General features: G+C 49.0%; 2 protein-coding genes across 2 annotated transcripts in view; one reads left to right on the plus strand and one right to left on the minus strand.

Annotated features, from left to right (window-relative positions):
- dock1 (dedicator of cytokinesis 1) overlaps window positions 1–17,129 on the minus strand; it is a 42,176-nt gene that overhangs the window by 10,765 nt on the left and 14,282 nt on the right. Inside the window, exons 26-27 of the mRNA XM_037278588.1 lie at window positions 16,908–17,035; window positions 16,619–16,714 (exon numbers count right to left, since the gene is read on the minus strand). Coding sequence (XP_037134483.1) covers window positions 16,619–16,714; window positions 16,908–17,035 — 224 coding nt within the window. The remainder of the gene's footprint in view (window positions 1–16,618; window positions 16,715–16,907; window positions 17,036–17,129) is intronic.
- On the plus strand, window positions 1,962–14,437 carry LOC119138629 (inhibitory synaptic factor 2A). Its single transcript, XM_037278895.1, has 4 exons — window positions 1,962–2,518; window positions 6,804–7,899; window positions 9,621–9,692; window positions 13,009–14,437. The coding sequence occupies exons 2-4, from the start codon at window positions 6,809–6,811 to the stop codon at window positions 13,190–13,192; spliced, it is 1,347 nt and encodes a 448-aa protein (XP_037134790.1). The 5' UTR covers window positions 1,962–2,518; window positions 6,804–6,808; the 3' UTR covers window positions 13,193–14,437.

Here is a 17,129-nt window from a genome sequence, read left to right on the forward strand (position 1 = left end):
CGCCTCCGGCAGCAATTAGGTCGGTTTAGTCATCACGGGCCGCACTTAACGGGCATGAAATCAAAAGTAAGATTGGCCGGCTGCATGGCCGTTAGCTTAAGTGGCTTAGGCGCCGGCCTTATGGCGAGCCCCTGCGTCGAGCGAGGCTCAGCGTCCACCCTGTTGCTGTTCTCAAGCGTGCGTTGCGCGAGGACGGCTTTGAAGTTTGCGGCGTTTTTATTCATAAAGTTATTGTGCGGGGAATTAGCGAGCGCCCTTCACGCCAGCTATACGCTTTAGAACCAGCAATTAAATGAAGACGCAACCGCTTGTCATCATCAAACAAGTCTGTGATTGCCGTTTCCCCATCAGAGCGGCGACCGAGAGGAATCTCAATCTGGCTCGGCTTTACACCGGCCGACAAAGCTGACTCACGACTCAAAGAGCCAACAAAGCAAGCCGACGGACCCCAACTAACAAAGCACTTAGCAGTCAACAGACGCACACCGAGAGCGAATAAACTCTACTGGCTCCTTCCTTCCCGACCCATCCATCAACGTTCCAAGTCAATCATCTAATGGCCGCCCATCGAGGCGCGGTGTTTATTGACTTGATTTCTCCCGCAGAGCGATAATAAAGCAAAGCGGAGAGTGCTGACATCTATCACCGTATCCTGAGGGGCTCCATCTCCAGCTTGGGAGAAGTGAAATGGGGACTATTGTTAATTTGTGACCCACAGAAATAATGCATCTTTATCTTGACCCCCCCCTCTGAAAAAAACTAAAACCCTTCATTGTTTTTAAGGCTTTAATTGGCGCCTGCAAGGAAACGGGACGGCGGTCTCCAGGGAGACTTCTGGAAAAGTGACAATCTGGCAGGAAGAAAGATGGGGACTTGTTTTCTTCTCAAAGCGTCGGATCGCAGGAGATATGGATCTGCTTGCTCCGAGAGAATACACACACACATATACACACACGCATTGATTCTGAATAGCACTTAAGGTGGAGCAGCCAATAGGAAAAAAAACAGGTTTGGTCCTTCAAACTTTCCTATCAACTTCCCTCCGATGACTTGATCGTAAAATATCGTGTTACTTTTGTGCTATATTCAATGAAGCGTTATTTTCTTGTTTCCTGTTGATATAGCGGACAGTGAGAATCCATGGAAGCACACGAGGGCCTTTTTATATTTTTCTAGGCGCCGTCTTGTCATCAAAGTGAAGATCCAGGACAAGCTGAGCAGCTCGCTGGCTCTCTGCAGACACTCTTAAGTGCTGCGTGTTGCGCATGGATGCGCCGCGGGAAATCTCAGAGGGCGTGTTGGATATGAAGCGGAACGAGGACCGCGGCGGGGGCTCTCGGAAATACGCTTTGGACACGAGCGCGCACGCTGATACTTGATCTTGGTCGCAACGCTGCTGCGGCGGCGGCTGTGTAAATTAAAGCCGGCGATCTATAAATCAATTTACAATGCCAACGGGCTCTGCGGCAGGACGCTACGGCTTTGACCGCGGCGGCCCGCCATGCGCTACGCACGCAGGGCGGCCGGCAAGGACACGGAAGGAGATCCCCCGAGGGTTTGGCTCCGAGCTAATGAAATCAATGGCGGGAGAGAGAGAGAGAGGGAGAGAGAGAGGGAGAGCGAGAGAGGAGTCACTCCAGCGGTTTATCCAGCTGAGAAACAAGTTTGCTTACACAAGCACATCGCTGAGCACAAACTAATAAAAAGAAAAGAGACAACGGCAAGGCTTTTCTTTTCTCCCACAAACGTATCTTGTCAGTCCATTAAACAAAAAAAGCGCTTATCACCGGCGCGGTCCAAGGTCAAGCGCTCGGGGGAAATATGAGCGGGAGCCCAAGCTCGGATCGATAACCAGGCAGATTAGCATTGAAAAGATGTCGTCGGTACACGCGGAGGGAATGCGACGTGGGAAAGCGGCCTGGGGAAACATTTGGATAACTTGAGAGAAGACAAAACGATCGCCGTGCATTGAAAACAAGCAAGTTGAAGACAAGTCAAGTGTTTGACGACCTCAAAAGCCTTACTTTGCCCCCACCTTGTGCGCGACCCTCCTCCCTCTGCTCTCTATCTCGCCTCTCTCTCTCTCTCTCTCTCTCTCTCTCCCTGTCTGTCTCTACCTCGCGCACCTCGCCTGCCTGCATGCAGAAACGAGGAGAAAGCCACAGCGTGAGGAGCAGCGGCGGCGGCTGCGACGGCGGCGGGGGAAGCGCCGTGGGGATATTCTACCCGTAAGGACGTTGCGATCGTGAGTGTGTGTGTGTGTGTGTGGATGCATGCGTAAGTGCGGGAGAGGAGCGAGCGGGAGCCCATGCTGGCGTCGTTACGCAGACAGGAAAAAGGGGAGTCGAGGGGGACTTAGAGGACGGCGCATCGCAGGACGCCCATGTGCAGAAACGACTCCCGACTCGCGCCCGGCCAACTTCTGTCATGGCGTAGCCTTCCTACCGCCTGTCGGTGGGCATGCAAGAAATACAAGTGGGAAATCAGCTTTTCCCTCAGCGCTGCACGACTGACTGAGGTGAGTCTCATCGTGAGGAAAAAAAAAAAAAAAAAAAGTGGAGTTGAAGAATCTCCAGGGCACGCTTGATATCGGACTTTGAGACCAGTATGGGGTGTCAACTGTCAAAGACTCCAGCTCACCCCATACCAAAAAAAAAAAAAAATGGATGCAAGGGTGGAAGAGCTCCACTGTGGAGGTAGAAAAGTCACGTCATAATTTGAAGGTCAGGCGGATGACGACCGAAGCGTTTGATGATGCTGACTAAACTTCTTATTTGTTCCGCCTTTAAAGTTGAGCTATGGGAACGATCACCTAAATTCCAATTGGGCAAAAGAGACCCACAAAACTGAGCGCCGACACACCAATTAAGTAACACACAAACTAAAATAGAATAATAGACTGGCCCAACTCTACAGATGGAGAAAAAATGTGTGTGTGTGGATGCTGCGGATGGTTGTGAGTCCTTTTCAGCAACGCCTCACTCCTCCACTCAGCTCTTGATTTGATTGCATCTTCCCCGAGCGAGCTCACCCACGGAGCCATGAAGACGATAAGAGTTATTACATGCTGATACGCCGCTTCACAATGATCCCAAATTGCAGAGTACGGCCGAGATGTCCAAACAACACGCCGACGCTCCAAAGTTGAACTTTAACCTCTGCGGGCCAAGCCCGGCGACCAGCAGGGCGGCCATTTGAAGGGATTCGTCAAGAGAAAACCAAAAGGATGACTCACTCGAGAATGTTGGAGCGCAATCAAGTGCAAGATGAACCTGGAGGAGAATTTTCAATTGTCATCCAAAGCGGCCAGGTGGACTTCCAATCTTCCGAATCGGCGCCTCGCACGCAGCAGAGAGAATCGAGGAAAAGTCTCTGTAGATGAGTTTGAATCGATTCCAAACCAACGCTCTCGGCAAACGCTAAATTGAAGCGCGCCGGAATGAATCCTAAGCGTGAATTGTGTGAAGAGCGCCTACGCTGGAGCGCAGGGGAGATTAAACATTAACGAGGGGAAGACCCACACTGAGCAACATCTGATTCATCCTCCAGCATACTCGCCTTTTCATGTGCCACTGTGTGCTTTTCAAGCGCGTCGGCTCGCTGTGTGGCGGAACCTTCCGTCGCCCGTAAGCTCGGGAGAAGACAACAAAGAGTAACACGAAGATACCTCCTCAGAAGGGGAGAAAAGAAAAGTTTGGATCCGTGAAGATGCTACGGGGGGAAATCCCCGAAGAGGCAACAACCCAGCAACAGCTCGGGCCCGAGCGACAACCGGCAGAAAGACGCGCCCTGCAAATCCTGCCGTCTTTTAATCGCAAGGGTGTTAAGCCGGCGCTGAACTCACAAAGGATTTGCCGACGATGCCTCGGCGCTGACCTTTGCGGTCAATCACTCGGGCCCGGAAAGCGGCGGAGCGTTACGGCGCCGAGATTCCGTAAAACACACCGCCCGTGCCGCCTGTCAAATCATCCCGGGTAGCCCGGCCCCTCCCTGCATAATCGGCGTCCCATTAACTGTTTCTTTTCCCTGAGTTTGTTCTGGAGCAATCCCGAATTTGACCCGAGCGGGTTTCGAGGCGGATCAAAGACGGTTCCATGCACTCGTAAGCGTTTGTAATGATGAGCTGAGGAAGAAGCGGCAAATGGAGAGAGAGAGAGACAAAACAAGAGAGATAAAGCAGGATTACAGCAAACTTCCATCATGCTCATTTGTTCCGGCAGCCTGGCAGCTGTAATTGTCGCAGGAGGAGAGTGGGAATTTCTCGACGGATCGGGGCCATCATGTTTTTGCTGGATTTGCTCGGGCTTCGCAGTGACATGAATCAAAGCTAAAAGCAGTGACCGACGAGCCACCGAGGAGAGCGGCGCGGCCGGTTCGTACACCAGGAGGCGCCGATGAATCTCCCCGGCAACCTTCATCACACTCCAGACGGTTAGGTCAAGCTCTGACCTGGAGGAGTTAGAAAGAGGCTGCTGGTTTATGGCGGGTCGTCAAAATTCGCTGTGATGCTTTGCCTGGAAAATGTCGATATCCATTTCTATTCACGATAGACATGCAGAATATGCCTAATTAGGCTCTTCTCTGGAAGCTTAATGTGACAGTCCATCAAACGGTGTCCCTCAGGGTTATATCCCGGAGACTTTTTCGTTTATCCTCAAAGTCAAATTGAATGGTTGCGCAGCTTGTTCTTGGCCCATTCAACATTTGCACAAAGTCGATTTGCATTGCTTCTCCCTCATTGACATGTACGGCCACATTTTCCAGCGCTTAATTAATTCCGAGCTTTTTGCGATGCACACAACATTAATGAATTTTCCCTTTCGATGGAGCGTGAGAGATAAGACAAAATTAGTCTGTGGTTTAAAAAAAAAAAAAAGAATAAAATAAAAAATGTGGCAAACATTGGATCCCCCTCAGGGTTGGAAACGCTGAGCGCTGGAATTTCAACCCTTTATGAGTTTACCCGCAGCGACGACTGTCATGCAAAACTGCTGAGTCAGGGTTGGGCCGGCGACTATATTTGAATTCAGGGTGCGTCGCGTTAAATTAGCATGTGCCCGTGGCACTAAAAACATTTCCATTACAGAGTAATTAATTGTTTTACTGTGGTAATCTGGATTGCCTTTGCTTTGGACTGTTACGAAAGGGCTTTCTGAGAAGCAGCCGCTCTCTGAGAAGCAAAGGCCCACAGTCCCGGGAGGTAGACCTCCCCACCCCGAAAAAGAAAAAGGGGGCCAGCCTTAGAAGAAGTGGCTTTGTGTGATGAGTCATGGTGTTTCTGCAACGCTAGGGGGGGGGTCTCGCAAATCAAGATAACAAGGATTTTTACGTCAAGAGCCTGCAGTGATGCCAAAACGTCAGAAAAGGATCAAAGACAAAAGCGCCGCGCCGTGTCGTAGGGAATCGATGCACACCGACTCAATTCATATTTAATTGTCAGGATTATTTGGAGCGGCGTGTCATATCAAATTGTGCATCATCTTAAACATTGCGTTTTGCGATTCAGAGCAGCGATGACCTCATTTGGAGAGCAGGTAGTGTGTGCGTTTATATTTAGTGAGCCTGAAAGTTTCTTGATTCGACGTAGAAATAATCAATCGCAACTTTTGATCCCAGAGAAGACTGGCAGCAACAAGTCAACAGTGCAGCAGCAAATTGGAGAATGTGGAGTATTTCTTTTGACACCAGCAAAAAGAAGACAACATTGAATTGGGGCAAAGTGTGGCACGGAATAGCTGAGAGTGGCCGTTAGATAAGAAGATCGTTAAGATAGCAAAAGACAATGACCCTCCCCCTCCCGCTTTTGCATAATTCAACAATAAATAGCCAGAGAGCTAATGCGGCAGAAGGGGCTCAGGCGATCAAAACCTTCCTTCTGCGGCTCGCAGGTAAATAAACACAACGCTTTGAATTTTTTTTTTTCTTCTTCTGTTGACAGAGCGCGGCAGCAACGCAAGCAAAGCTGAAGGGAAATAATTGCCCCGTCTGATTCAACATCTCTGCGAGATTGCCGAGTGTTTGCTTGTTGTAAATCAGCGGGCGAGGAATTATACTGTGTTTGTGTCAAGAGTTAAGGAGCCTGCCCGACACTAAATGATTACATTCTGCTCAGGTTGGATCTACTTTTGCGCCGTGTTGGCAGCAATAGTAAATCTCACCTCGCCGTTCACAAGTTCACCGAAGAGCAAATTTGTGCAGGAAGAAGGGTGGCACACTACTCAAGATGATGCACAGAAAGTTAGGGAGTCCAAAAAGTAAACAAAGATTTATCACACAAGAAATTGTCATGTGTCAAAGCAGACAAGTGTTTTTCTCTGGTTGGATAAAGTTTTGTTGTGTTTGCAGCGAGAGGAAAAGGTCAGACAATTAAAAGACAAGGAAAGAAAAAGGGGGCGTTAATAACAGCCGACGGCATTGTGAGCCAAAGTGCGACTTGCCCATGCTCAAGTTCCATTAGCAACCGGGAGCCGCTTCCAGGGTGAAAAAATAAACGACGACGACTAGCGAAACAAGCAGTGAATGGATTGGATGACCCTGGATTAAGGGGGCAACAAAAATTGGAATCTCAGGTTTCGCAGAGAATGGGATGACAGAGAAACCCCGACAGATTAGTCAGAGCAAATGCCTTTACACTTGCGGAAGAGCAAAGGCTCAGGGATCTTTTTTTAATTTAGAAAGACATCCCAGGGACATGTTCGTGCCTTTCAATAAGTTATTTTGTCCATCGTGTTTCTTATTTTTTTCTAATGTAAAATACGTGCTATGCAAATTTGTTTATGACGAAGGCCCTATCTTTCCCTTAGGAAGCATGGTGAGCAAGGAGGGCAGCAGATGCGTGCTCACCAACTCCGAGTCCGACTCGGAGGCGGCGGCAGCGGCGCCCGTGCCCTCCGCCTCGCTGGCGCTGCAAGTCAAGTATTCTCTGGATGCCGGTCGCCAGGTGAGGAAGCGGAACAAGGCCCTGCAAGTGCGTTTCAAGGATATCTGCGAGGCGCAAAACGAGCAAAGGGAGGCGGAGTTGGCCAAGGATGGGAATCCGCTTTCTTACAAAGCGGCGTACCGCAAGTACATGACCGTGCCCGCCCGCCGATCCATTCCCAACGTCACGCGCAGCACCGGAGTGCAAACGTCGCCCGACCTGAAGAAGCGCTACCAGACGTTCCCCTTCGAGCGCAAGAAAGGGCACACGCTGAAGCACGTGGCGGCCGTGGAAACGTACAGAGGTCAGGATAATGGATTTGCCGTGGCGGTGAAGCCGGCGGCGCAGCGCTCTTTTGTCGATGAGGGAGAGGAGGAGGGAGCCCCCGCGGGGAGCGGGGTTTGGCGGACCAAGGCGCTGCTCCATACAAATGAGCGCGTGGCGGCCAGGTTGGAGCAGCGCGCCGCGACCGAGGGCCCGTGCGAGGACACGGCGCTGCCGCCGACTTGCGCCGTCAACTCGGACTACCAGCTCTGCGCCCCGACATCCAAAGCGTTAGCGCAAAGAGAAAGGCGGCCGCTGGATCAGGAGGAAGCCTCGTGCCGATCGCGAACCCTGCCGGACAGGGCCTCCAAGGTGACGGGGCCCATCGCGTGGAACTCCCTCACGCAAGTGGAGTGCCTGGATAGTCCGTCTGCACGGCACAAGCGCAAGAAAAGCCTGCAGCTCAACGGGCTGCAGAGCGAGACGTTGCCGCGCGCCGGCCGGGGCTGCGTCGCGCGGGCGCAGTGCCACGCCGCCGCCGAGCCTCGGCCCGCTGACCGGGAGGCCTGCAAGCAAATAGTGCCTATGAATCAGGATGGCGAGGTAAAAGCACAGCTTGAAGCCATGGAAAACCTCATCAGCTCCAGCCAGGAGACCATCAAGGTGCTGCTGGGGGTGATCCAAGAACTGGAGAAGGGAGAGGCCCACAGAGAAGGGTAAGTGGCTCCCACCATCAGCTTCAATCACACTGTGGCCATTCAGACCAAATTGAATAAATTGAGAGCCACCCCACACACCATAAACCTTTTCATAATGTTTAGAAATCAGAGACGGCAGGATGCCGTATCCATTTCAGCATCAAAACAGCAAGTCCGTCATTAATTCAAGTGACAGAAAAGCCGCGCTCGCAGCGATCTTGCACTCTTTTGAAATTTGCCATCAAGGAAGACACGAGCGACTCGATAAAACACGGCTGTCCCGTTTAATAAGACAGTTGGCGTACGCGCCTTTACGCCCACCCGCACGGTGACCTTTAAAGGTGGAAAAATCAGGGCGCTAAATATACGGCTAATGGCACCTTGGCTTTCAGTCTCCCTCAGGTGAGGCCCGCTAAACACAGGCCTTTTGTCTTATTAGCTCAGCGGGGGACGGGCTGAAATGGGTGTTTGCGCGGATTTTGAGGCCACTTGATTGCTGATTGTACTGTTGGAAAAAAGAAATACAATACAAAAAGAAAAAAAAAACATGCTTCACTTTACGTACTTCCTTGAACTGTCTTTGAAAACATAAGGCACCATTTTTTCCTCTGGACAAATGATAACAGACTTTGCGTTACCATGACGACGACAGCGCATGACGCACGGCAATTTTGTTCCGATGGTAACGAACGTGGCCTCATCCAGGTCATTTGAGTTATTTTTATTTTAAATTTTATTTTTGAATCTGCGAGACTCGCTTTGTGCATTTTGAGCTAAAAAAAAAAAAACAAAAAAAAAAAGGGTTGCGATTGTATGACGTATTTCCAAGTCAAAAGCAAAATTTGGCAGGCTGCGCACGTTGCCACATCGCCCAATCAGCTTGAAGTATTGCACTCAATCGTCGATATATCTGTCAGCGCATATGGTGGAAAAAGGCTCAGATAAAGAGCGGGGAATTTACGATAGCTGTTTAATTTTTCTTTTTTGACTGGCCCTGGCACCTCGGAGAGAGTGTGATTAGGACGCACGACGAGCTGAATGCGAATCCTATAAAGCGGCAAAAGACGACAGGGGTCATCAAACAGCAATGTCGAACATTCCATTTAAGAGTTTGGAGATATCGCCTGACCACCCCTCAGCCCCCCACAGACAGAAATGGAGGTAGAGCCCTTGTGCAGTGCTCAAGACAGAATATTACATCTGCTCTGAGTGAAACATCCCATTACACCCACATAAAACGGTAGCTATCGTCGTGGCTGGCGAGCAGCGTAGGGAGCAATCGAGGCGCTTTGTTGCCTTCGATACAAGCGAGCCTGCAGTGAGGTTTATTCGCATCAAAAAGCTTTCTTACGAGGCTTAAAACACAACAAAGGTGGACTTGGGGATTGTGGACCGGAGTCTTGGGCTGGACATTTGAGTGCCCAATATATAATATGAACTGACAGTGTCGAAAAATAATTAGCCGGCGTGCCCTTGGGAGTCGGCTGTAATTGTGAGCTAATGTTGTCAATGGGGTGGTCGGGCTTTGATTAAGCTACCTCTTAGCGCAGCCCGCAGAGTCGCCTGGGCTGCCGGGCAGCCAAGCGTGGCTAATGCCCCAGATTCACGCTCGCCGGACGCTCAGCGGGGCGGCGTGACTCCCCGCTAACGAGCGGGAGACATACGTCGGCGAGAAAGCGGCAGCGTTTTTAACAAGGCCTACACATTCAGCACTCTCATCTTCCTCCCTCCCTCGGCAGGCTCTCCTATCGCACCGGACAGGACACGGCCAACTGCGACACATGCCGGAACAGCGCATGCATTATTTACAGGTCAGTACAATGTTTCATGTTAAATTTGTGCTAGACGGGCCTGGGGAAGTCATATCCCGGCTACCTACCGCCGATCTTCTAATCGCTTTCTTTCCTAACTACGTGCGGAACAAGTGAATGACCCAAAAGAGGCTCATTTCTGGAAAATGTACGGAATTCAGTGCTGGTTTGGAGAAAAGGCTGTCGATTGGACACAGACTCAAATATAGCAAAAGCATTGATGCGGGCTGGAGGATTAAAGAAAAATCTAATTACCTCCATGAAAGCTACCTCTCTGGAGGTGGAAGGAGGAGGAAGCGGAGCAAGGTTAGGAAGCACAGCCGTGACGGAAAACAAAGGGCGCGTGGGTAGAATAGCTGTCATACAGGCATTGCAGTCAATCGGATTGGAGTTGGGCTGAATCGTATTGAATCGCTTCGTTACTGGAGAAACGTAATGGACTAATGTGACGGATATTGAATTTGATCGTGGTCGGGCTGTATTGCATCACAACATACTCAGGTGGGCCAAATCAAATTGTATTGCGTTGGGAGTGAATCAATTCATTGATGGCATTGTCGTCGACTCGTGTCGCACGGGATACACGTTTGTCTTTGGGCCGAGGCGATTCATTCTGACGAGTCGGAGAAAGGAGGACGTCACACGCCTTCCGCATGATCAATACATCAAAAAAGGAGAACCGCGGCAACGCCTCTGAGTTCGAGGACTTCAAGCGGAATACACAAACACACTCGCCCTTGCCAACCCCGCCCCCCTCCCCTTTGAAGATTCCTGAACCATGTCACCGGAATGCGTTATCGGATTGGTGCAGCGCGGCCGACGGGAAGCCATTCGGCACTTTTCGTACAAACGTGCGCGGCTTTAAATCCGAATGGATGAGAAGAGGGATGAAAAGATTAGCGGCGGCCGTGGCCTATCGTCGGGTGATGTAATGCGTCAAGGTGTGGAAGGGGGAAGGGAGAGGCTGAACGGAAAGTCAATGAGGCAGATGAGACTATTCAAAGCCGTTCTAAAGGATTTTTTTTCTGTCATTGGACTAAATTGTATTGTGGTTGCAGTGACCCATATCCTAATTGGACTGAATTGTACTCGGATTCCTACTTTGATGTTTGGATTGTGAAACTTAACCCTTCAGAAAGTCGCACCACTGCATCTTAAGAGAAGGTGCGAGTCAAAACTTATGAAGACGGAAAAGGATGAACGACGCAGGCTACCTGGTGACATTTAGACACTGAGAACTGGGCAGGAACAGAGCCGATAAATCTCATCGAAATGTCCTTTTGAGTATATTGCCAACGACGGAATGACTATCTTTTCAGCGCACTCGCCACACTAACCTTTACCTGCTGAGGAACCGGCCTTTAAAGAATCCCGAGAAAGGGCCAAACTCAGCCCCCCAAAAAAAAAAATTCTGACCGGCCGCAAAGTATGAATGTAAACGGACGTTAATTAATATCAAAATAGCCGTTTTCTAAAAGGAGCTTAAATGGACTTTTCTGTCCATGCAGGGAAATAATAACTTGTAGCCACGGATGGAGAGTAACAAGAGTCTCAACAGTATTATGGGCTTACAGTGAAGAGCAAGGAAAAGCCTATTATGGTGATAGCGCCGGCGTACGTGCGCGCGCCCATTTCGATGAGTGATCCGCAAAGAAAAACAGAAAATGGCAGGAACGGATGAGAAAGTGCCCCTCGGAGCTTTGGCGCAGACGCAATTAAGGCTTTGTTAGCAATGAAAGAGCCACACTGAAATACTTTTGCGGGCGATGGCTGCGAATCCTCATTAGCCGCAGACAAACACGCCGCGTCATTGATCACGCCGGGCTGACACGTTGGGCTAATTTGAGCTGTGGGTTCAAACTTTGCTGCCTACCCGCCTGCGTCAGTAACCTTTAGCGAGTTGCGATCAAAATACAAATGGTGGCAATTAAAACTGCGTGCAGCCATGAGGAGGCCACTCACGCAAAACACAGCGAGGTGACTCTGCTCTCCTGGCGTCTGTTTAAGCCTCCTCCGACCATCGCAGTATTGGGAACATTAACATGCGAGGAGCGTCGTTTCAGACAGCCGCGGGATAAACGCGATTAATTTCTTGATTCGGCCATCGCTCGGTCTCAACGAGTCGCATTAAAGACAATTTCTCTGGCTGCCCGCCCGAGGAAATCGCCAATGCTTGGCGGTATTAAAAAACTCATTTATTTTAAAAACAGACAAGGCCAACATTTTCACACAACTATAAAATAACTCCAAAATGATAAGAATGATGCTTTGGGAATTCTAATGAATTACAGAGTTCACGCGCATGCACTTGAACTAACCCTTAACCTAAAAGTTTCAAAAGGAAAGTTATCAATTATCTACTTTGCTGTCGGCGACTCGATGGGGACCGACATCGGTGAAGGCGAATCTGCACAACCGGAGCAGTAACTGCAACCTCACCCGATCGGTGTCGAGACTGTCATCTTTACGAGAATCGCTCGGCGACATTGCACATCGGCTGCCTCTGGCCCAAAGTCAGATGGAATGGGCTCCGGTGTGAGAATAATCGGTATAGAAAATGGATGATTGGATGGATGTCCCAAATGATCTAGCGTTATTGATCCGTGCCTTAGTGCATAAATTCCCCTTATCGTCAAGTGTTTCCATAATAGCTTCCCCATTAGCTTTACAGTCGCAAGACGCATTCCAAGGATACAAACTTGGACCAAGTTCGTCCCGATTGATTTCTAGAGGCCGTAATTTAGCACATGTGATTCATTGCTAATTGCTGCGGTGGTCTCAGCCTTAAGTTTAAAAAGGCCTGAGTCAGGGAGAATGCAAAGTGCTGAGAGCCCAAACTAGTCCCCGCAGGAAGTCATCCATTTTGCTTCAAAGCGGACATTTTAGGGTCATTGTGTTCGAGAGTTTCCTCCAAAATGTCCATATTTCAACGGCATATACTAGAAAGACAGGCATACCTTAACCACTAAATATTTATCAGCCCCGTAAAAAAGTTAAACATTAAAATTTGGTTTCAGGAAGCAAATCATGCAGCCGTTCCGCAAATCGAGCCGGCCGCAACCCCCACAGCGCCAGGTGCTGCTACCGGAGGACACGTCGGAAGATTAAAAGCGCTGGCGCATTTAGCGTGGTCGAGGCTGTAATCTGAGTCCCCGCACCGCCTGCCCTACCTCCCTCCCTCCCATTTAGCAAAAGCTAGCGCTCAGGATTAAAAACGATGGCGGCTGCAGATAAATCCGACGAGTGGCCGGAGTAGCGCTTTTTCCTCTCTGTTATTCCCGACGTGTCTGATCAGTGTCCCTTTTTTGCTCGACAGTGTGGAGCTGGACTTCAAGCAGCAGGAGGACAAACTGCAGCCGCTCATGAAAAGGCTGTGCCCCTCGGACGACACCCGCTTCCCCGCCCTGCCGTACCCCCACGAGGCCTTCACGTCCACGCCCAAGCGCAAGTCCAAAGCCGAGTCTAAGAAGCACGCCCGCTGGAGACTTTGGTTCATGTGAAGGTGTCGTGGGGAGGGGCGGCCGGAAAAATCACGCTTTCCCCGACGCGGCAGCGTCCGTCTGGAGCTATTTTGGAAGCAATTATCGTCAAACGTGGTGTGAAGTCGCACCCGGGGGGGGTCGCACTTTTGGCGAAATGTGATTAACGGCTGACTTTCGACGCAGCCGTCTAGGAGTTCCCTGACGCGGATGGAAGTGGGTCACGTCGGGACTACTTGGACTTGCCTCTCGCCTAAAGCAAAGCACAACTAACACAGTTCAGGAAACACTTTTTCCAGATTTCCGGGACTATTTTCGCCGTCAAAAGAAAAGACGCCTACACTCAATTTTATCCATCTTTAAAGTGTCACCTTGACTTCTCGACTAACTTTGAAGGAGATGTATATAAAAAGAATATTGTTAAATGACACTTATTTTCTTAATGGCATTTTTGGACATCAAAGGACATTTTTATCTAGAACTGTATTCAAATTTTAGCTGAATATATTTATGAAGTGGGGGGGGGGGGGGGCGGTCGAGCGTATAAGCTCAGTTTTATTGCGACTAAGCCACTGTCATCATTTAGAGCGGAGTCGTAGCTCTCATATTATTTTATTAGTTCCAGCCCTGAAAATAATAAATACTACGAATACACGTGATTGTATTGGCGCAGTAAACCGAGCCCAGAAGTGAATGTACAGGTGTAGCCACGCATTTTTGCAGAGTTTCGCATTTTCGAAAAGAAACTACTGAATTTTAAAGACAGATTGACGTGTTCTTGTTCCTTTCTTACATACTCGCATCCCGACAAAGGACCCCAAATATCCGATTAGAGGGATTATAAATATAGATTATAAATATATAGCCAAGATATTTGCATTCATTCTAAATACACTTTCTGATAATTACATTAGTAGGCTTCGTTCTATTTTACAAATAGGCATAGCTGATACGTATAAAAAGGTACATTTATTAATAGGAATGTAAAGTCACCTACCGAGCCAAAAAACAGCCAAGAAGTGGTTTCACGCGCGTAAAAAAAGTGCCAGGACGATTTGACGTCAACTTTATGAGGCACTTTGGTCCGTAGCGTTAAAATTAGCACAGAGCGAAACAGACATTATTTATCTGTATCTTGAAAAAGTGCAATTGCTTTACTATGTGCAATACTGTGTATTTTATACTGTTTTGAAAAACATATAAATAAATGAACACTTTATTATGCAAATGATGAAGAATAAACGCAGACACCTACAGAGCTCAGTATTATTTTTCCATACAGCTAATTCATACCTGTTGCACCGTGTCGACATCATGTAAGCTCATTTTGCATTTTTAGCTATGCGGTGACTTTGATGCTATTTTTTTATTGTCATCCAAAATAACAGCATTTATTATCAAAAGGGAAAGTGCTGCTAAATCTATTTTGAGTGTGCCAATTAGGTTTTCTGTATCCTTTACAAACCCGTGATAAACACGGGTAGGCAGGTTCGGATGATGTTACGTGGCCTGAGGAAAAAAAAAAAAAAAAAAGAGGGCGCTCAGAGATTGAACGCGAGAGAGCAACTGATTACGATGCAGTGCCATTTCTCGCTATGCTTCTTGGCGCTGCGGCACTCGGAGTTCAATAGCAAAGAGAAAAAGGCAGAGAGGCAGACATCTAACAAACGGCGGGTTTTTCTTTTTTTTTTTCCTGTCCTGAAATCGTGACAATGCCAGCTTTCAGGCAGTCAACAACATACAGGATGTCAATCCAGGAAGGCGACATACTGAAATGAGATGAGAAGGTGCCAGTTGGAATAACCACCGTGAAATAAACTCAAACTGCAGATAGATGCAGTACTAAACCGTCAGCCGCCCGCGTGATGCCGCTTCATCTACATTCTGTCCGAGCGCCTGGTACGACGGAGGAGTGAGAGGAGTGAAGCGGAGTAGAACGCTAATGCATAAATCGAAATGGAAGAGGCCGTCGCTCGGTGGGACAAGGTCAACGGCCGGCCTGCCGCAAAGTGCCGCGGGAGACCATCGCCGCGCTTCCTGCCGGCCCCTTTTTAAAAATTTCAAGCAAACTGAGTTTCTGAGAGTGCCTTAATTTGAAAAGGCAAGGCGTTTTGCCAAGGATCTAGGGCACTTTTCTACTTTTTTTTGTGGCGTCCAGAGATGATAGAGCGTCCCAGTTGACACTAACATGAAAGAATCAACTTTTAAAGAGCACAGTCTGTCTAGAAAACTTTGCCGACAGCTCAAGGAAGTATTTTTTTAAAAGGCGACACGATGTTTTAATGGTATCGATTTGTGTGTGGGGGGAGCACAAAACATAAAACTGGCCAGTGACAATATATGTTCTGCCAAGAGGGACTTTTTCCCCCCCAAAAGGAGACCGAAAGCAGAGTTTGAGATTGTACTCTGAAAGTGACGAGGAGGCAGAGAAGGAAGGCCGGCCGCAGGAGAGCCAAAGTGGTGTGAGGAGATGCGGGATCAAAAGGGCCCGACGGTGAAGGTTGCAGAAACAAGACGTCCTAGCTGGCGCCTGGCCTGTTTATTGGCGGCCATATTAACAAGCAAAGTGGCTGCCAGATGAGAAGCGTACGCATGCGGCCTTTTGTGTGCCGACTGAATGCGCGGGGCTTCAACTCAGGCCGACGGTTTGGCTAATTAACGGCGCCGCATGAGCGTGCTCCCAATGAGCGAGGAAATGAAACGGGCCGCCCAACAATGGCGTTATCGCCTAATATTTGCACAACACGCGGCAGAGAATCTTGGATGGCAATGAATGGGACAGGTGAGCTGCTAGAAGACACTAAGTCAGCATCGCTGTCTTTAAGCATGTCAGAAATGTTTGTCCTCAAAGACGCCTCTGTCGCAAAAATACATTTCATTGTTTAACATTGATGATCTGCTCTCGTCAACGTCCGATGACAAACTAATGAAGACGCGCCAGAGATAAGGCGCGACATTCAAGGAGGGGAAAAAATGAAAAGTACTTTTATTTGGAGACCGCTCGGATGACAAATTAAAGTCATGCAAATTGGGAAAATTATTTATACGAGGCACGCGTCGCTGCCAGGCATCGCCTGACGTCTAACGAGTTGGAGATCAGACATATTCAAGCAGATAAGACGCAAAAAATGGAAAGAAAATCTGGGAGGGGCAGAGCGCTCTTTGGCTGAGCTTCATAAGGAGTGGGGGGGGGCGTTCATTTGAGCGAGGGCTGATCATACCGAACAAACCGAAGATTTTATGACTTGACTTTCTACTTGCGTAAACAAAATAACAACTTGACTTACCGTACTTTTTGCTGGCATGACTTGACTTGCTTCATTTATTTTTACTAATTGAGGCAAGACTTTTTCTTAAATGAAGCCTCTGCAACTTCGCATATATTTTTATTATTATTATTATATATTTGCGTTCATTTTTACTGAGCGCGTGTGACTGCGGACTTACAATGTGCGGGGAGTCTCGGCCCATGGAGATGACGGTCCTGTTGACAGTCCGCAGCAGCTTCTCCATGATGACCTGCACGTGCCATTGGGTGGGACCCTGCACCAGAAAAGAAATCAGATTTGAATAATTTAATTGCAATGAATTTTTTTTTTTTTTTTTTTTTAAAGCGCAGCAAGCCGGTCCTCCACCGAACAGACGTCTTTTGTAATGTTGACAAAGCAAACAGGTGCCGGCAACATAGAGCCACCATTCTAGCAGTGCTCAAAGTGGCCCACGGGGAGTTCCTCACCACATCTTTCCTGTAGAGCACCTCCAGGATGTCGCTGAGCAGCTGGCAGCAGGCCTTGGGCTCCTCGCGCCTCTCCAGGTGGAACTTCAGCTGCTCTGTCATCAGCGGCAGGAGGATCTCGCGGCAATCTGCAGGGAAGGCAAAACAGTCTCCAGTGGCGTGGCGGCGAGAAAGGGGGGGCGGCGTCATGGCGCGACATATGCCGATGCAGACGGGCGGCGC

Source organism: Syngnathus acus, chromosome 19 (assembly GCF_901709675.1).
Source record: "Syngnathus acus chromosome 19, fSynAcu1.2, whole genome shotgun sequence".
Classification (NCBI taxonomy): domain Eukaryota; kingdom Metazoa; phylum Chordata; class Actinopteri; order Syngnathiformes; family Syngnathidae; genus Syngnathus; species Syngnathus acus.

Bases quoted from the DNA above. Each gene is read 5' to 3' on its own strand.
- LOC119138629 (XM_037278895.1), top strand. From the start codon at position 6,809: ATGGTGAGCAAGGAGGGCAGCAGATGCGTGCTCACCAACTCCGAGTCC. The intron at 7,900-9,620 runs GTAAGTGGCTCC...CTCCCTCGGCAG, and splicing joins GGAGAGGCCCACAGAGAAGG to GCTCTCCTATCGCACCGGAC. The intron at 9,693-13,008 runs GTCAGTACAATG...TTTGCTCGACAG, and splicing joins AGCGCATGCATTATTTACAG to TGTGGAGCTGGACTTCAAGC.